This window comes from Pollicipes pollicipes, unplaced genomic scaffold, assembly GCF_011947565.3.
Source record: "Pollicipes pollicipes isolate AB1234 unplaced genomic scaffold, Ppol_2.1 Scaffold_7262;HRSCAF=8765_pilon_pilon_pilon, whole genome shotgun sequence".
NCBI classification, from domain to species: domain Eukaryota; kingdom Metazoa; phylum Arthropoda; class Thecostraca; order Pollicipedomorpha; family Pollicipedidae; genus Pollicipes; species Pollicipes pollicipes.
The window spans coordinates 12,446,324-12,467,617 of record NW_023597055.1 but is presented as its reverse complement, the minus strand read 5'-3'; the positions used below and the strand labels follow the sequence as shown (position 1 = coordinate 12,467,617).

The 21,294-nt window shown below is 53.0% G+C and overlaps 1 protein-coding gene across 1 annotated transcript in view; it reads right to left on the bottom strand.

The window, feature by feature from the left end:
* Window positions 1–21,294, bottom strand: part of LOC119113452 (uncharacterized) — a 94,275-nt gene that overhangs the window by 63,404 nt on the left and 9,577 nt on the right. The window contains exons 6-7 of the mRNA XM_037237764.1: window positions 20,217–20,309; window positions 1,667–1,809 (exon numbers count right to left, since the gene is read on the bottom strand). Coding sequence (XP_037093659.1) covers window positions 1,667–1,809; window positions 20,217–20,309 — 236 coding nt within the window. The remainder of the gene's footprint in view (window positions 1–1,666; window positions 1,810–20,216; window positions 20,310–21,294) is intronic.

The window sequence follows — 21,294 nt, the reverse complement described above, 5'->3', positions numbered from 1 at the left end:
ATATCCAATGATTTGAATGAATACGCAATGTAGCTCGTGAAGTTCGGTACACCTCAGTCAAGCATGTCCAGCTGAACATGTTTCAATGCATGGACAACCTCCTGCGGAAAACATCCACATACTTCACATACATCTAACGTGCCTCACAACTGAGCAAACGCCCACTCCTATCCGTCAACAGTTCTAGTGTGATGTTTCCATGAGCAAATGGGGCTTCTTATGGCATCAGGCGTGCTTTTTACGTTGCATTTTGATGATTTTTGTGTTTTCGGTAAGTTGTGTGCGTGTCGATGTTGTTGATGACACTGTGGCATGCGTTTTGGAGCACTGTCTCGAAGATGCAAAGAAAGTCGCCTGGAAAGAAAAATTGCTGTGATGCCAGTGTAGTTTACACCACGAAGCCTATGCACAACCTCCGCACGGATAGGAGAATTGATATCCTACATCGGTACACTTCAAAATAGCATGCGCTGCTGTCATATCGTTTTGGAACAAAAAGTTGCTTGTTTTATCTGTTCTCTGACTAACAGGAAGTTTGCTAAACCCCACAGCTCCTCGGTGTCGAATCAAAGATGCTTAAAAATGTGTAAATACATTTATTAGTATAGGGTAGGAAGCAAATTGTTGTTTAAGCATTGATAAAACGAACTAAGAGCTACGGCTGGCCGCTTATCTAGCCCGTTTATTTAGTACAAAGCATGGATGACAAAGGAAACGGCGGGCGAGTCACACTGCTACCGATACTGATATTGTAGTCGTCCACTTCCCTGCTGCTATGCTTGGCATGTGTGTCGTGCACCTGATGGGCTTGTTGACTTTACAAGCATTACGTTCGAAACAACACATCCAAGTAAACTGTTGTTTTCGTATTGTCAATATTGACGTGAAACGTATTGACGCAGATTTGGCGTGTTGACGTGAAATTGTGTGCGATCAGGGATGTGATAGGGAAGCCGCAAGCAAAGAACAGCACTAACAGTGGCAGCATAGGCGTACGTTGTTGAACCGTTCGGTATACCGGGATGATGCGGCACAGGGCGACCGATCACGTTCAGGCTTTAGTCACCAAAATCAAAATCAAGAGTTTTTGATTTATGTAAATGGTTTAATCGAGGTGGCCCATTGGTAAAAAAGGCCAAAACATTTCAAAGGCAAAACATTTGTTTTGTCAGCGTCACGACAAAATCGCAGTTCTGCCTTACCACAGATCTGTAATTGTCTATCTAAAAATAATGACATGTTAATCAAAACATTAATATTGAGCAGTGATCAACTTTGCTAAAATTTGGTCTGTGAATAACTCGACTTTTTCAAAACACTTTTGAAGAGTTGTGATAGGATAAAAGACATGTATATCTCTAAAAAAAATTGCAGTAAAACGTCGATCCATATAATTTTATAAATGAGCTCCTGTCAGAAAAAAAACATGATGAACATGAACATGAACAAAACACTTCACTGCCCGATTTGAATTGATTGGAAGAGCCCCCAGTCTGATGTGAGCCGATTGGACGAGCTCTCGGGCTGAATTCGCACACCACGCTGATTGGTAGAGCGCGTCCCGTTCTGACGTGCCTCGCAAACACACGACACCCGGAGTCAAGCGCTTGGGACTACATGGCCCGGGCGTCCCAGGCGTGCCGGCCGGCCAACCCCGACAGCCCACCTGGATCAGCAGCTCCACCAGCGGCGGGAACAGGAAGGTGCCGACGCCGGTGCCGCAGACGCTGATGCCCGTGGCCAGCGAGCGGCGTCGCTCGAAGTAATAGGCCACGATCACCACGGCTGAGACGTAACACAGCGACAGACCTGCCGGCCGAGACACCAGACGGTAACCTGTGATGCCAACACAGCGACAGACCTGCCGGCGGCGTCAATGGGGACGTGCACGCGTAACACAGCGCCAGATCTGCCGAGCTCTCAGCAGCATCGCAATCAGCGCGTCACACAGACCTCGGCAGGGCATGCAAAGAGCGCGTCGCCAGCCTACGTACCGCGTCCCTCACTGAGGAGTGCGTGGATCTCTCTGCTGTCTGTCATAAAGGAATGCGCGGATCTCTCTGCAGACTGTCATAAAGGAGTATGTGGATCTCCATAAAGTCGCTCATGGAAGAGTGCGTTGTTCTTTCCGCGTGAGTGGGAGTGCGTCGTCCTCTCTTCAGTCTCTAGCAGAGGTGTGTGTGGATCTCTCTGCAGTCTCTCATAGAGGAGTGTGTGTTTATCCCTGCAGTCCATCGTAGAAAAGTGTGTTGTTTCCTCTGCAGCCTTCCATAGAGAGTGTGGTTAACTCTGCATTCTCTGATAAATGAGTGTGCGGTTCACTCTGCAGTATTTCACAGAGGAATGAGTGGTTCACTCTGCAGCATCTCATAGATGAGTGTGTGGTTCACTCCGCAGTAGCTCCAAGAGGAGTGAGTGGTTCACTCTGCAGCATGTCATAGATGAGTGTTTCGTTCACTCTGCAGTCTCGCACCGATATGTGTGTGGTCTACTCTGCATTGATGAGTGGGTGGTTCAGTCCGCAGTCTCTCATTGATGAGTGTGTGGTTCACTCTGCAGTATCTCATAATAGATGCTCTCTCTCAGAATACACTCTACACTCACAATACTCTACACACTACACACAACACAATACTACACTCCACACTACACAATACACTCAGATACACTATCTCAGAAATAGGGGAGTGTGTGGTTCACCCTGTAACCCTTCATCTCGACTTCATCTACGGCAGTTCATGACACGCTTGACGAAGTTGACAACAATAAGACCGTAAACAATTTTGAATTAACTTCTGTTACTCGTTTCAACAAAGGCATGCTGCCGAAATACCTACGCATCTATATCTTCATTCTCCCGATTTTCCCCGAAAAATAAGGCCATTTCTACCGTGTTATCTATGTGCATAATGCTCCCCGCAAATGCGCTTAACAACTGGCGTAAATTGAAGATGGCATGGGTATTTGACACTCTGGCCCATCTTCAATAACCGGAATATGTTCAACATCATATATCATCGCATACAACGGTTTGACCTCTCAAGAATCGCAGCACAGCGACACAAGCTAAGCTTTCCCAACGACATGAACTAACGTCATCCAGCGGCAGATCTCACCAGAACGCGCGGGACTTTGGCTCTGTAACTGACCTTTGAGGCACGACTAGGGAACGGCCGGGTTTGGCGACATATTTCCGCATGACCCTGCCTGCGACATCGACGAACTCGAGAACATCGACGAACTCGAGAATATCGACGAGCTCGACAACATCGACAAACTCGAGAACATCGACGAACTCGAGAACATCGACGAACTCGAGAACATCGATGAACTCGAGAACATCACCGAACTCGAGAACATCGACGAACTCGAGAATATGGACGAACTCGAGAACATCGACGAACTCGAGAACATCGACGAACTCGAGAATATGGACGAACTCGAGAACATCGACAAACTCGAGAACATCGACGAACTCGAGAATATCGACGAACTCGAGAACATCGACGAACTCGAGACCAGCGATGGAGGCATTTTCGAGTCCATGGTTTTAAAATATGATGCGTCAAATATCTTTCTTCAGCAGAACTGAGGCAGTTGTGTCGAAAACATATTGATATCGTGTTCGCATTAGTAGAAATAAAGGTGACAAAACGAGTCAACAGATGTCGTCGCGCAGTTTCATCACGACCGTTATCAACAGGACAAGCAAAAGTTGTGAAACGGGGTCACGCATTGGATTCATTTTCTCCGAAGAGTTTGCATTTGGAAGACGGTGATTACATGAAACCTTTACCAATTAAACATATAGAATCGTTCTGACGTGAGACGCAGTCCAATCAAGATCTTGATGACCTGGACGGAGCAGAAGCACACCCCTCTTGCATGTGGCGGGTGGCTTGACATCCCAGTCAACGTCCGGCCAATGGCCGCTCCCAACGGGGAAGAATTTGCTAGGTTTGCCTTTTCGCCGTCAACATAGCCCCACTGTTTGGTCGATTGCCAGAGGGAGCTTCAATGACAGCTTGCAGCATTACATTATCCGTTGCAATCGGCAATAAATAGCAATGCTAAATAAAAAAAATAATTTTGTTTACGAGGGGTACGTTTATCAACAGCTATTCGCAGACCGACTGGAGCGGCTCAGTCAATGTCCCAATCGCAAAAACGTGAAAAGGGAATTGTTACCAATATAAAGCCACGAAGCATGAAAAACATCGCCCGGCGTTAGGCAATGTAGCCGTTCCATCACAGGAGACGCTGCCGTTCCGTTCGTTCCGCCACGGCAGCCAACAATGTCGATATATATCACCATCCCGCGCGAAATGGAACGAGACCTAACTGAGTCGTAGAACGTCAGCCAGCCGTCCAATCTGAGCGTCAATGACATTTCTGGTCAGCTGGCGCCAGCCTACCGACGCTGCACAAAAAGCAGGAGGACGCCGGCGGACAGACTGGCTGCAATGACCGACGCGTGGCTGAATCAAGCGCGGCGACAAGCGGCCAGGTGTGTGCCTCGACCGTCTCGCCCTCCGCGGCCAAGGCAACCGTTGTAATACACCCGTTGAGAAGCAGGTGTGTGGGACAGGTGTGTGCCTCAGCGAGAAACGACAGCCGAGCTAACTGTCAGCTACAGATTTTGCTACTCCACTGCGCTATTGAGCTGCAGAGATATGCGCAGTGCGACTAAATTCTGCAACGGTCTTGCTCGTGTTGCTCTCGTTGCTTTCTCGTGTTGCGGCAACGGTCTTTCTCGTCTTGCAACCTGTCATGCATCCATATTTTGAGGTGGACACTACCTGCACCGAATGTCATCGAAATCGCAGGTCAGGGACAAGCTTGATGAAGTTGACGCTGACTGTCCCATAAACAAAATGTTGGGTCATGTTTTGAGATCCCTGCGAAAATGTGAATTGCAAGAAGGCATCGCATTGTATATCCACCGAGGCACGTAGCGGTACCCGTGACCTGCCATGACCTCATCTGGCCTCGAGTCGGTATCATCAAGAAAACACACTTCGGTGGCATGTATCCTCTGCATATATGTGTGTGCATGCTTCACACGCAATGGCGCTCTTAAAGGAAGCTATTCACGACATGAATATGTTTTGTCGGAACCAATGGCATGTGTTCTCTCTCCCTTTTTCTGGCAGTGACGTCTTTGCTGACCCCAAGGTCACCCCAAATTAATCCAAATACTCGCAAGCATGTGGAAGCGCAGGTACCTGCCATGAAACCGCCCTCCTCCGGTCCCGTCTCGGAGCGAGCGGTCGGCCGGCGCCCCAGGGGCCCGTGACGTGTAGGTCACGTGACCTCGCCCAGGCGGGGATGCGGACCGGTGGCCGGCAGAATGGTCTCAGCCGAGGACTGACTGGACGTGGCCGACCCGTCAAACTGACGAGTTACCAGGTGAAAGTGACACCAAAGTTCAAGTGCTTGTGTTAAGTGTTACGGTCTGTGACTGGAGACAGTCTACACATATACATAGCAAAACATGCACCAATTCACTCGATCGCAATCCTAGTTAAACTATTCGTAGAATTTCACAATAATTGATGTCGTATGAAGAGATCCTAGTCATCCAAGGTGTTTTATGCTGTTCTGTAAATACCTAACAAGCTGTTCGAGAGGTCACCTTTCGCCCCGATTCATCCTTTGTCTTGACGCGGTTTGATGGGGGAAGGGGATGACCCCGCTCACTCCCGGTCCTAAAATACGACAATAAGAGTTTCGCGGAAGAAATCAATAGAGTAGTCGCGGCGTGATTTCCCGATTGGTAATACATCCCATGTTGCTAGATCAATAATGGGGGCAGGTTGCGTGTCAATGCTTCCCGAACATAGCTATAACTTTTTCAGCTTCGCGTGCTCCTATTTACGAAACCACGTGACGATAACAGCAGCGAAAACTTGCACAGGCGTTTGTCTTGTCCCGTTCTGACCACAATGATAAGATGTTGATGCAAATTGAGAAAATATCCATGATGTTAATCGCCGTGCAGTGAGCTTAAAGAATCGTCACAGCTCGAAGGCCAAACATGCTAGAGACACATTTGCTGATTATGTGCAAACATGCGCAATGATGGTCCCAAAGACTACAGAAAATTTGAGCGCAGATACATCACGTGCCGGCGATATCGTCAGAAAGCTTTCGGAAGGGTTTTCCTGACCTAGCATCCACCCCCCTCCTCCTCCATACCCACCACAGGGAGAGGTCCACATCGTCGTTCACACAATCTACCGTTGTGTGGACGATCCTGGCTGTGAGTGAAAGTGGCCTGACCTGTGTCGTAGAACTGAAGAAAGATCATATTTGATGCGCTTTAACTTGATGTTTCGGATGAGTTTCCAAGCTTCGCATTTTTTAATACTATGCGCATGGCGATGGTGAACGTGATATCATGCATTGTTGGTGTATAGGTATCGGACTCCCCATCAGCGGGCGGTAACAGCACAGCCTGGAGGTATCCTGGAGCGTTTTGCGTGAAACTATTCGACCTCATCGATAAGGTTGGCGGGGCTCCTAAAACCATACGGCATGCATGGGTATGCATAGGGGATCCACGGGGATGCAACACATGTAATCCGTTATTAAGGCGCGAACGTCAGCTAATATATCAGTAGCTCACAACTTGCTGGGCTCCGCCGGGCTCTGGCGTTTTGTTACTTGGGCTCCGCCGTTTTGTATTTGCTGAAACAACCCACGCGGAAAATATTCCAATCAGAAGGCCATCCACGAGTGGAACAACGGCAGAGCCCATCAGAAAATTACATCAACAGCATTATAGCTTACCCGGCATCACAAGGCAAACGCGAAATGAAAATGCCCGACGTAATGGGAACATAATGACAGAAAGGTAAGCAATGCTGCTTCGCGGGGCCATGACCAGCGGCGTGCGTCAGCGGGCATCCACAAGACCAAAATACTGCGCGCAAAGCGACCAAGTGTGCTCAGCAAACTCTGCTACGCGCCTCGCTCAATCAAAACAATAAATATCATTTATCAATACCCGTGTCTTAGAGTGGATCCCCGCAGCCACATTCCAAGTGCACTCTGAATGTGTGCATGCGATGTATGCATTCGCGTTTCGAGGGACATCTTCAACAGGAGTGGCCATTAGGCGCCGAGTCAAACGGTACGTGGGTAAAAAGTTTATGGATACGTGGTCGATACAGGCAAGGTCACTCGCGAATGAATCAGACATTGTCGTCACGTCTGGTGGGGAGGGGTTCACCTCAACGCTGTCAGCTTTGCCGATAGGCTGGGTCTGCCGCAAACGTACCTACATCCAGGCGCGAGTCAGAGACCAGGGGTCACACACAGCCTGACGGGGCACGCAGAGCGATGTCAGTGGCAGACGGCGCGAGTCAGAGACCAGGGGTCACACACAGCCTGACGAGGCACGCAGAGCGATGTCAGTGGCAGACGGCGCGAGTCAGAGACCAGGGGTCACACACGGCCTGACGGGGCACGCAGAGCGATGTCAGTGGCAGACGGCGCGAGTCAGAGACCAGGGGTCACACACAGCCTGACGAGGCACGCAGAGCGATGTCAGTGGCAGACGGCGCGAGTCAGAGACCAGGGGCCACACACGGCCTGACGAGGCACGCAGAGCAATGTCGGTGACAGGCAGCAGGGGTCAGAGACCAGACAGGAATGAGGTCAGATAGTTCAGTGAGGGCAGATAGGAAAGGACTGGGGTGAGAGGTATTATCTGTCCCGCTGTTGGCGTCGTGCAGAACCTATGCGAGAACCCCATGCGGAGACCCTGCTCGCCCCCTTGATGACCAGATTTTTAGACCAGATTTTAGGCCAGATTTTAGGCCAGATTTTTTCACCAGTTTGAAGCAAAGGCTCCAGGCAGCAGCCCATTCAAATAAACTCTCTTAGTTAGGTACGGCGATGATTATGCTGAGGCACGGGCGCACGGGCAGCGTACCACTGAGGAATGTTCATATTACATGAACAACCAGCATTGCAAACCTAGTTGGTACTATGAACCATACGAGGGGGCGGAAAGAGAGCGCCATATTTGGGTACACTAGTGACGGTGGAAGTAACAAACAACCGCACAACGCTAGAAACGAAGCTCTGCATCTAGCCGACCCAACATGAATATAACTCTGCAGTGTAAATCTGCGCATTTCACCCGCACTATGCATAATTAAACTGTACATATGCTCCATAGGATTTTTTTTAGCTAGGTAAAGGAGGTAAAGAAACGTAGACCACGTGCGAGGAGGAGCGGTAGGAAACGGAACGACACTGTTGGACAACGACTCCTTAACATTGTCTTACATCGAAGAACACTTGCTTGGGAAGATGAAACATAGCGTTAGAAAATGAAAACGGCACAAACGGATGGCTTGCAAGAATGAAAACCTCAAAAAAGTCCGGCTTCTCAAAGTCAGCGTAAGTCCGAAGCGCTGACATCTCGAAGCTGAATTGCCGTTGGGAAGTCTGCGCAATTTATACAGGTCGGATTTTCGAATTGATTGCACGCAAAAAGTGGCTTACAAATGTGGTTGTGAAGTGCTGAAAATATGAAAGGAAAAGAACATGAGTCGAGGAGTAAACGCGCTCCATTAGTCTGAGATTTAAAGAAGGCGTTTCATATTTCTATGGGGTTTTGAACTGAAAGAGCCATCTCGAGGACCTTTTCGGTATAGTTCACAGCCCTGTCCTCTCTAAGACCCCTTTAGTTTCTGAGCTATACGCCCGCGAAAATGGGGAGACTTTCTGGCGGAGTATTTCAAGGTCACCTTGACATTTCTGACATCATAATGACGTCATTAAAATCCCGCCATTCAATAAGCCATGTGGCAATTAAGGCCAAGAAGAATAAAGTGATTGAATCGTTCATAACTGGCGTACGTTGGCACCATTTCCCGACACAATGGCCGTCAATTGGCTCTCAATCAATGTTGTGCAAGTGCGACGACGTAATCAAACAATGATGGAGCGACCATATGCACTAAAGAGGCTAGCTGTGTTATTTATAGCAGTCTTCCCCTTAGAAGCATGCTAGTAGTTATAAGTGAGCTTGTTTCGTCAGATCTGATGCTTGCTTCAAAGTCTTCAAGCGCGAAAAATACCCTTTGGCACCTGCGTGACGCTGAAAAATCCACAACTGAATACTGAAAAACCCAATGCGATCGACCAGCAGGTTTGAATTCACTATTTAACGACGTTTCGACGGAGGCTTGTAGGCGAAATATCAAGAGAGCCCCCATTACTTACCTAGTCTTCACTGAACGGGGAACAAGGCCAAAAGCACTACTCCGTCATTCATCGGATCCTTAAAACCTACGACAAAACCGACCCATCCACGTTCTACTTCTAGAACCAGCACATCCGTCATTCTCAAAACCGCGGAGAAGATTTATCTGCGACAGATTTACCACTGCTTCTCTTTTGAACATATCCTTGCATCTAATCAGGACGGTTTCCATCCGTGTCACTCGACAGAAAGCACGCTGGTGACAGTCGTCTATCATATCCTTGCTATGCCATATCCTCACAGCCGTCGGCAGCGGCAAAATTTCTCCTGCATGCTTAATTGATCTCCGCAAATGTTTTGATGCCTTTGACCACCGCAAAGTGTTACGAAAATTGCGCCTCCAAGGGACTGACACTGTTGGGTTTACCAGTTTCCTCCATAGTCAGCCCCAGAGTGACAGTTCCGGTCGCTGAGTGTCACTGTCCTTGTCCCTGCGTGTCTCTGAGCGACAGTTTGGGCGTGTCCCGGCCCTCATGACCACTCCCGAATGGTGTGTGTGTTCCAAGGCTCCGTCATGGGGCCTTTGCTGTTAAGCGTATTTGCTAACGATCTGGTGTTGTAGATCGCGGGGGGAAACGGGGGCCAGTGTGCAGACGGCCCGTGGTTATCTCTGGCAAAAAGAGTAAACTCCCAGCGATCATTGCAGAAATGAAAACCTGTTAACGAACCTTCAAAATCTGCGCAACATTCAAATTCGGAGCCTACTTCCGCACCGCAACCGTCGAACCTTTGCAACGAGGGAACATCGGGTATATTTATTTATCGAACCCTCTTGCGGGACAACCACGCAAGTGACATCAGTCGCAGCTGCAGGAGTGTACGCTGCTTGATCTCTCTCACGCAAGTCACTCTGATCCACAGGACGTGCTCACGGCGCTAGCGGCAGCTCTCGCTCTCACACAGGTTCGTAACTGTATCTCAGCTTAGGGAGGCTGATGCAAAGAACACGGAAAATCCAGAATATTCCCAACTTATGAACAGCAGCTATTCTCGGGCGTAATGAATAAGGGTGGGTTCGCGACATGCAACAGTAATTGCATCGGCAACCTTCCTAACAGTTCGTCGATTTTCACGCAATGAGTCCCGACTGAAAAGGCGTTCGAGAACGTTTCATCTGTCTGAACGGGAAATACGCCAGTATGCTACCCGGCAGGGCGGTATAGTGCACGACATACGGTCCAAAAACTGAGGCGTTTCTAGTTAGAGGTGTTTCTGCTCGAGAGCGCTCTAGCAGTGCAACCGGCTACCGAGCAAACTACATCGCAGAGACATCAGCGTTTCCAGCCAACATTGAAGCGTTGCACGGCGCCCCGCAAGCTGATAGCATCGGTGCATAATGGTTTGCAGAGTGAACGATTGCCGAGCACGGTACTCTATCAACAGTACGAAAAAGACGCCACTCAACGCCACTGCAATGGTGGCCCTTTCTTCGAAACGCCGACTATAGAAATGACCACAGCTATCGTGGTCATTTCATTAGCGTCATAACAAGCTGGCTTCTGCTCCGTGAGCGCATCGATCGCGTGTTGGCACACACACATACATACACACACATAAGCACACATACACACACACATGCACACACACATACACACACCTGCCGACGTATATAAGCGCTGAGCCCAGGCCGACACAGTGCGCACCGGCCGGGCGGCGAGCGGACGGGGACCTCCAAAAGGGGCACCGCCGCAGCAGCATCAGACGACCAGCGGTCAAGGTCAGGCCACGGTCACGTACTGACCTCATACGTCAGACACCGTACGTAATTCTCTCGGAGACGTCCGATGGTTGTCGTCACAAAACCGAGATATCGGGTGGACGTGCATAAATTGGCCGGAGGCGTCAAGTTAATCGAATTAGCACGGTGCAATGCCACTGCATGGAGATAAGTCAACGAACGGCTGTACTGAGAGGCGCCTAGCTCCCGGTCAATTACAACTGCCAGACTATATCCGCCCACCCATTGTAAATGTTACGTCCGAGGCAGTGTGTGCGCGCAGGTATAGGTGCAGGTACGTCTCAAAAACCAAGCGGGTGGGACGTCTCCAGAGCCTCCTCACTGACGTCTACCACGCATCTTCTTCCACGCTTCCACGCATCGGCACACGGCTGATGCGGTACTTTCACGGACCGCGGGTGGACTCCCGCACCTTACCTGTCTGTGTTGTCCGCGGTACCAATCCCTCGGGCCCGGGTGGAGACAGGGGTGTGTCCGTCCAGGCCAAAGTGCCTGCATTGTTTAATGTTGAGAAGCTCATCACTTAGAAATTGATCTATACTTAATTTTGTATTATCAATGGGTTGTGCAATACCCTCCTTCTACACTGTCTGTGAGAGGTGAAACGTTGCCTATACGTTTACGTGCAAAGAGGACGGGCATTCATGTGGAGTTCTCAGCATGCACAGTGCTCAAAAAGTATAAGCACAAGCTTAGTTTCATGCATTCATCCCCCTCCAGAAAGCCGTTTTCGCGCCGCACATTTCACCGCGTTGCTTTTTTTTTGCTGCACAAGGCTTAGACACATCACAACGGTAGACCACGGGAGCAGAGAAGTTAAATGGGGCAGCCAAGTCAATAAAACGTAAATTGGAAAAAGCATTTCGGCATGGATATTTCGGCGTCTGATGCCATCGCTGCGAAGAGACGAAATCTAGAAAAGAAAGACGATCTGGTGAGGTATATTGTCCATGCTCATTTAGGCATCACATTGATGAAGGAAACACTGTGAAGCCATGAAACGTACTTACGTAAAGTGCAGTGTTAAGAGTAAGTAATCGCAGTTTCTCCTGGCGGGAAAAATGACACTTGCTTAATTTTTTATCATAAAACGTGACACAAAAAAACAGATTTGTAGTGTATGTTTTTAAGCCACATTCCTGAATTATGAGCATATGAGCATATTTCGTCCGTAGTTTAGATACAAGCGCATGCGGAGTGAGTTGAACGAAGAGTAGCAGACGACTAATAACCTTCAGGGTTTCCTGCTGATGCTTACGTTGTCCTAACTCACGGTAGAGATAATGCTTCATTGTTTTCAGAACGGCGCAGCACATGGTACGTCCTGCCCCTAACTCAAAGAAGAGCACGGAATTTCACCAGAGATGTTTTTCTCCTCGAAGGGAAAACATATCTGAAGAGGAAAGCCAGGAGATCGTTTCGTTTTACGAATCACACGCAGTTAGTAGGATATGCCTCGGGAGGTCCTCAGTCAGTCCTCATAGGACTGACCCTTTAACCTGTCAATTTATCGTGAAATGGCCCAGATAGGCACGCTCGCCGCCTCCCAACACACACATCTTTTTGAGTGTGACCTTTACCCAACACCGCCTCTGAGTTCCCCGGTGCCAACTACGACCCCTCCCCACCTACCTTTATCCAGCTTACGACCTTCGCCGCTGTTTTACTTGGGTTGGACGGATGTCCGCCAACACACCGCGTCCCATCCTAGCATTAACCCATCCCCTCGCAGTAGCAGGCAAGCTTGCCGGAAGCCCACTGCCACCTGTTTCTCGACACAGCCTCCGCCATGATACACACCTGAGCACTGTCCGCCCGTCGCAGCAGGTCGGCTCCCGCGCCGCCGGCCAACACATCCCCCAAGCATGACCTCCCACGCCGCTGCGAGGGCCAGGGGCGGGCCACCGCCGCAGCGTATCCCTCCCCAGTCTGGCCTCTCCCGCCACTGCAAAGGGGTTCGCCCGACGCCTACTGATGCATCACACCCCTCTGAGTCCAATCTCTCGCCGAAGCAGGTGAACTAACTCGAAACATAGCAACGCACTGCATTCTCCACGCGTGCGGCCTTCCTTCCGTCGCAGACGGGCCCGCCTGGCTCCCGCAAGAAAACCACATGCTTCCCTGGAGGCACAATGACCGCTGCAGTCCAAGCACCGTTAAACTTTAGCATTCTCAGGGGTCTGAACTATCCGTTCATGCAGATGGGCTCGCCCTTCATTCACCAACGAAATGCCACCTTCTGGTATTACCCGGCCGTTTCAGATGGGCTCGGCCTGCTGTAGCGCAGTCCAACACCACATCGCCCCTCAGTCTGACCACCCCCCCCCCGTTTCAAATGGAATTGGCCTGCTGTAGTGCCGCCCGCCATCCCATCGTCCTCGGGTCTGACCTCCCCGCCGCTGCAGATGGACTCGGCCTGTTGTAGTGCCGCCCACCATCCTATCGCCCTCGGGTCTGACCTCCCCGCCGTTGCAGATGGACTCGGCCTGTTGTAGTGCCGCCCACCATCCTATCGCCCTCGGGCCTGATCTCCCCGCCGTTGCAGATGGACTCGGCCTGTTGTAGTGCCGCCCACCATCCTATCGCCCTCGGGCCTGACCTCCCCCGCCGTTGCAGATGGACTCGGCCTGTTGTAGTGCCGCCCACCATCCTATCGCCCTCGGGCCTGACCTCCCCCGCCGTTGCAGATGGACTCGGCCTGTTGTAGTGCCGCCCACCATCCTATCGCCCTCGGGCCTGACCTCCCCGCCATTGCAGATGGACTCGGCCTGTTGTAGTGCCGCCCACCATCCTATCGCCCTCGAGCCTGACCTCCCCGCCGTTGCAGATGGACTCGGCCTGTTGTAGTGCCGCCCACCATCCTATCGCCCTCGGGCCTGACCTCCCCGCCGTTGCAGATGGACTCGGCCTGTTGTAGTGCCGCCCACCATCCTATCGCCCTCGGGCCTGACCTCCCCCGCCGTTGCAGATGGACTCGCCGGACGCCGCGCCGCCCGCGGACGGACTGGGCAGCACGTTCCGTGACTTCTGCAGCCAGACCACGGCACATGGCCTGGGTCACATCTCAGGCAGCCGCTCGCGGCGCGTGCGCACCATCTGGCTGTGCATCGTGGTCAGTCTGCTGGTCGCCCTCCTGTACAACGTGGGCGTGACCCTGCACAGCGCCGCACTGGAGCAGCCCATCAAGACGGAGAATACCTGGGTCAGTGGATCGGCGGCGGTGTCGGCCCCGGGCGCGCCCCACGGCTGCCGCGGCCGGCACCGAACCTGAGCGGGGGGGGGGGGGGGGGGGGCACTCCGAACGTCACCGGGGCCGCGGCTAGAGCAGACACCAAACTTCAGCGGGGGCGTTAGCTTGCAGTTTTACGCCAGTTAGTCGGAGACTGTGTCAAAAATCAAAGAAGTGCTTTTGAAATGCCTTGAAAGGAACAATGGTCAGGCCACAAGGCTATCGGGTCCTTTGGCTCATGGAGGCATTGTTTGGCTTGGTTGGGATAAGACCGTTTGCAGCCAGTGGTAACCATTTCAGGGTTATGGGATGGAGGAAAGTGAACAATGATTGCGCAAAACGGCATGCACCTGAGGGTCCACCCATCAAGCCTTGGCCCGCCCAGGGGCCCCTCCACGGGGTGGACTCGGCGCTCGAACGGACCCGCACCAGGCGCCGTTTCAGCCCACTCATGCCTGGCGCGTACAGCTTCTCCAGGACAAACGGGGCGTCGCGAGGATGCAAGATTGAGCGAGAATAATGGTGGGAGGGTGGATGGTACTGGAGGAGTTTGCGAGATAAATGGGTGTCGTCAGCCGGTGCTACGCTTTCCCTCGGTAGCGGATGTACAGCAAGTCACCAAAGTTGTGCTCGATTTAATTTAAATACAGATACGGAAGCATAGATAATGCAATAATAATAGCCCAATTCCTCAGGGGAAAACCAGGAGAATGGAGATATAGATGGGTTGACATTTAGGCAACATGCCTTTATCGAAACAATCACCGAAGTGCATACATCTGCTCTTGTTTCGATAAACGCATATTGCCGAAATATAACCCATCTATATCTTCATTCTCCTGGTTTTTCTCCGAGGAATAAGGAAATTACTACTGTCTTATCTATGTGAATAGTGTTCCTCGCAAATTTACTGACAACTTACTGATACAGAATCCAGTGAAGGGTCGATCCGGTTTCTCGCGGATGAAGGCTAATTCTAATCCGTAGCATTTGGTGAGCTTCATGATTGAAAATATGCAATTATTGATATTTGAATAAGTTGAATCATCACAGGCAAGAATAAGCATGAGGTCGCGTGTGTTCATGCAGCTTAAAAGAACGGAAGCTTTAATGACTGACCATATGTATAATTACAATAAGTCGAAACAAGTTCGATTATCGGTTTTGATGATCACAGACAGTTTAATCTGAACCAGTGCGTTATGGAGGAAGTACGATGGGCACGGGCGGCATTTGATACAAGATAATTGAGATACCTTTGATACATATGAAACACCACTTTAAAATATATTTATCTAAAAAATCTACAAATAATAGAGAAGTGTTATATGTCATGTCATTTTATATCTCTATTTTGGTTCAAATCATGCTATTTCGGTTGATGCCATCATTTGCACATTTCTTGCTTGTTTCAGAATCAGAGTTAAATTTAACAGCAAGCTTCAATCGGACTATGATTTAATTTTACATTATTATGGTTCTGAACCAATTCGACTCGCGAAGAGTTCAGTAGAGTACAAGTTCAATTTCCACTGTGGCCATAAAACGGAGAATTCCCTTGCGAAGCGACTGACAGATGCTTGTGTTGCTGATGAATGGGCTGAGATCGGCCAAGAACGGCACATCACTCAACACAGCGAGCCGTCCAATACAAATCCAATGGCCCCAGCTTGGACTCAGGATTTTAGTGTGTCGCTCAACAGTCGGCCACTAACAACACTGCCATCATGCGATTTGTGCTGACGTTGCCATGCTGAAGGCCGCAACAAGCACATGCGTAACCACATTTCATGATCATATCGCCGACTAAAACGCATCGCACCAACCGCATTTCACAAATCTGCACGATGACCCAAGTTTCATCCGTGTCGTCAGTTGCCTCGAGCGTCCACGTCGCTCACAAAACGCGCGATGTAACACAGCGCTGGCCCGGCGGTGACCAGCGCTGGCCCGGCGGTGACCGGTGGCGTGCACCTGTGCCCGCAGCGACTGGACAGCGACGGCATGGAGCTGCCCCAGACCGTGTTCTGCGACCTGTCCGTCTTCAGGCAGTCCAAGCTTGACGCCCGCAACATCAGCGAAGAGATGGCTGCCTACCTGGCCAGCTCGATGGGCGGAACCACCTTCACCTTCTCCGGCTTCGCGCAGGACGCCGACAAGCAGGTCAGCGAACTGCATGGAATGCGTGCGTGCGCGCGGGCGAGCGTGCGTGTATGTGAATACCTCGGACTGGCCGGCCCATAGTCAACCGCGTCTAAAAAGCGAGTTGTTTGTATGTCCTTCCAAGTGGCGTGGACTGGCATCGCTTGAATATCTAGCCGTTTGGTTGACGTCCAACTAAGACGAGTGATGCGAGGGCACGTTGTCGAAGCTTACCATGCCGATATTCAAGATTATCGGGTCAGAACGCGTCTGGGTGAGCCGTCAGCTGCCGCCGTCCTTTTGTCATCCAAACGTGCTGTCCCTGGAGTACCTAAGGCCGTCGCTCCAGCGTCGTCGCCGCGATCCGCGCTCTCAGCGTGCGATCCCGGGTCAGGACCATCCCGGCCTCCCTGCAGGCGCGGTTGTACCAGGAGTACCAGGCCCTCCTCCGGCCAGGAGAAACCTACCTCGAGCTGATCGATTCGCTGTCGCCGGTCTGCACTGAAGTCTTCATATTCGCCGTCATAGGAGACGAGTCTATGGACGGCGAGCGGTTCTGCAACGACTTCGTAACGCTCGTCTACACAATACGCGGCCGGTGCTTCAAGGTGGCCGGTGAGTGGCAGGAGCGGGAGCAGCGCCTCCAATCGGGGTGTTCTCAGTCGAGGCAGACGGGTCATAGCCAGATTGTGCGTGCGTGCGTGCGTGCGTGCGTGCGTGCGTGCGTGCGTGCGTGCGTGCGTGCGTGCGTGCGTGCGTGCGTGCGTGCGTGCGTGCGTGCGTGCGTGCGCATGTGCGAGTGTGAGCGTGAGTGTGAGTGTGTGTGTGAGTGTTGTGAGTATTGTGAGTGTGAGTGTTGCGAGTGTGTGCGTGTGCGTGTGCGTGTGCGTGTGCGTGTGCGTGCATGCGTGTGTTCGAAAGACACCACGCACCGACCCTTGCGAACCTCCACAGACAGCAGACTGGCCTTCCCCAGCCTGCAGACTGTCACCCAGCCTACTGACTGACACTCCTCCGGGCGGCAGACGCGCGTCAGGGGGCTGACGGCAAGCAGTTCGGCTTGGAGTTCATGCTGTCGCTGCCCCCCTCCGAGTTTCCAATGCTCGACCGCACCGTCATCACCGGCTGCATGGGGACGCGCATCGGCGTCGAGGCGCTGCTGGACGACCGCGGCGCGCTGCCGCACCTGCGCGTCTACACGCACTCGGTGGCCATGTCGCCGGAGGCGTCCTTCGAGATGCGCGTGACGCGCGAGGTGACCGACCGGCGCGGCCTGCGCGACACCGTCTTCCCGGCCCTTCACCTCTGCGCGGAGGCCAACGGCAGCCGGCCGGCAGCGTCGGCCGCCAACTGTCCGGTGCTGCGGCTGGCCGCGGCCGTGGCGGACGGGTGCGGCTGCCACTGGCTCAGCCTGCCGCGGGTGGAGGCCGCGCAGGACCTGCCGCTCTGCTCGCCGCGCGACGTCGTCAGCTGCGTCCGCGACGTGGAACGGCGCATGACGCCGGCCGACTGCCCGCCCGCCTGCGTCGAGAACAGCTACACCACGTCGGTGATTACGGCGAAAATGGGCCCGGCAATCACTAATCAGGCGATGACGGTCCATCCGGGGGGCGACAAGCTGTACGCACGCGTCTTCTTCACGTCGCTGCAGTATCGCCATGCGCGCCAGTGGTGTCAGACCGGCTCCGAAATGCTGGCCGAGTTCGGCGGTCACATGGGCCTCTTCCTCGGCGTGAGCGTCGTCACAATCTGCGAGGTGCTGGCCGCGCTCTTCGGCTGCCTGTGGGACCTCTGCGCGCGTCGCCAGCGCCTCGTCGGGCACCAGCCCCAGCGCCAGCCCCAACACCAGCCTCAGCACCGACTTCAGCTCCAGCTCGGCGGGCAGGGGAAGCAGCCGGTGTCGGCGAAAAACCGCACCATGCAGATTACCTTTCACTGCACCGATCCGCCGGACGATTTCGCACCGCCGCCCGCCATCTATCGACCCCCTCCGATGCGCGGAAGTATCGCTTAGCTGACCCGCCGCCAGATGGTGCGCCAAGGCTGTAACGACCCCGGCTTTCCGCCAGCAACATGGCCACATGGTCAAGCACGTTCAGTGACGCACCTCGGAGGAATCCAGGCCGCGACACACTGCTGCCCCAATGGTAAAAGCGTTCGTGATACTGAAATGACCCTTTAAATACATGACTGCAGGCTAAGCACCCCAAAACCCTAATAGACCAGAACTACAAACATTTCGCAAAATTTGATGCACATCAAAGGCGATACTTTCAAACTTTTTTAAAGCCGCACCACCGAGAAACGTTTGTGACTGATATGTACGAGCTCGACCTCGCTAGTGAACGGCACCAAAGCCGAGCAACCAAACCTTGGTAATTCGGAGAATCTTCCGCATGTCACGGATTGCCACATGTTTGAATGCTTCGCAAACGCCGCACTGGCTTCGAGATGGCCATTTCCGAGCGCGAATTGGCTCCGCTTCTGTGGTTCCGCGACCTCCTGGACCTCCTGACCGAAGCGGGCGCGTTCTCTCTGGCGCCATCGGCCCACGCCGGCTGTTTGCAACCATTTCGTTAACCACGGCCACTTTGCACCTCAACCCATAGCTACCACGCTATCTACGGTCTCCAATGCCTGTTGGCAACGTTGCGCCCCCCCCCCCCCCCCATCGATGCCTGGTGAAGCTGTGGTTTCTGCTGCGGATGCCGGGCCCGCAGCAACTCAGAGGCCACCATCGCGTAATTGAAGCGGCGTTCGAAATCGGCCCGAGGCCAGTACAGACCATGGGGCGCGGCCTGGTCCCCGGTCGCAGCGTTGTCCGCAGGGCCTGGCTCCCGCACGCTGGTCGAGAAGGCGGCCAGGGTGCGCACGTCCCGTTCTAACTTCCGACACCAGCTTATCATTGCACAGACACGCCCTGGAAGACTGGCACGGTACCAGACGGCCAAGACGGTACCAGACGGCCTTTGCGGCTATCACAAAATAATGTGTTTTGTTTTGTCCAGCGCGGTGGGTTCTAGCCACCAGGAACTCTCGACGAAGTGATGGCATCATGTTAACATCGCGTGGTGGTCCAAAGTTGGTGGACGTCAGGCAGAACCCCGCAACTTTTTCGGTCAAGCACAATGCACCGTGGTTCTCGGCATCGATGGTTCACTTGGTAAATGGCCTAACAATAAACAGACAGCAGCTGCCGCTTTTTTTTGCACGGTTGATCGATTGGCCCTTTGTTTGTTATCTCGCCTTTAGAACACGACGGTGAAGTCATAAGCCCGAAAAAGCAGCTTGTTGTTCAAGCACGCGTAAAAATTATCCGTAACGTGCTGTCGATTGGTGACCGACTACTACCAGACTATTGACCAACAAGTACCTGATAGCCAACTATTTCATCTGCAACATTATCTCCCGCAGCCATCCTTTAACATCAGATCCCGTGGCCGTCCCTTGAAATGATTCCCCGTAACCGTCCCTTAAAACGATTCCCCGCGGTCGTCCCTTAAAACGATTCCCCGCGGCCGTCCCTTGAAATGATTCCCCGTGACCGTCCTTTACCATGATCTTCCGTGGCCATCCTTTAACACGATCTCCCATGGCCATCCCCTAACATTGCCCCGTGTGGCAGTCTTTTAACATAATCCGCCGTTTCACGGAGCGCATCGTTCTCATCTTGTCCTCCCGACACGGTTGCTTTCTACGAAAACTCGTTCGACCCCATGCACGCGACGCGCCCCACGGCGGGCGCAGAAGTCGTCGGCGAAGTGTGTGAGTGTGTCGGCCGGCGAACGCAGCGAACACAGTGCAATACAGCGCAGAGCGTGACTTACCGATGCCGGGCATCACGCTGAAGGTGAAGAACAGCAGCTCCATCGAGTCTGCGAAGTAGCTGAGCATGAAGCCGGCCGCCGACAGCAGTGCACCTGAAGACGGCAAGGCAGGGTCAGGGTCGGGTAGGGGTCGTGTCGGGGTCGGGCGGGGGTTGCGTCAGGGTTGGGTGGAGGTCCTGTCAGGGTCGGGTAGGGGGAGTGTCAGGGTCGGGTAGGGGTCGTGTCAGGGTCGGGTAGGGGTCGTGTCAGGGTCGGGTAGGGGTCGTGTCAGGGTCGGGTAGGGGTCGTGTCAGGGTCGGGTAGGAGTCGCGTCAGGGTCGGGTAGGGGTCGTGTCAGGGTCGGGTAGGGGTTGTGTCAGGGTCGGGTAGGGGTCGGGCGGGGGACGTCTCAGGGTCGGGTAGGCGTTGTGTCAAGATCGAGTCAACGCTATGTCAGGGTTAGGTCAGGCTAAGACCATGCTGAGGCTGGGTGAAACTCATTCCAGGTCAAAATCGGCTCAGGAATATATCAGCTCAAGGTCAGGTCACTACAGCTGGCTGAAAAACACCTAATCTCTATGCATACGAGGCGCATGGAATACATCGCATCTAGTTTGACAGCGACCACCAGCCGTGTACGACCGGGGCAGCAAAACAAACAGCGAATGGTCCGCGTTGTGATTACAGCACAGCCGAGTCTTGTCACAGAACTGCGCGCTCGGAGCACTACGCGCCTTGCGAGCGGCGCCCAGATCAGCTGCTGGGCGTCGGTGACCTAGTTCTGGCTGAGTCTGACCTTGGTTCTGACCTGACCTGACCTTGACCTGACCATGGTCCTGACCCTGACCTGACCATGGCCCTGACCCTGACCCTGACCCTGGGCCTGGCCCTGACCTGACCCTGACCCTGACCCTGACCCTGGCCCTGACCCTGACCCTGGCTCTGGCCCTGACCTGACCATGGCCCTGACCCTGACCCTGACCCTGGCACTGACCCCGACACCTGACCTGAACCTGACCCCGGCCCTGACCCTGACCCTGATCCCGACACCTGAACCCGACGCCCGACCCCGCCCCTGACCCTGGTGGGCGCTGGACGT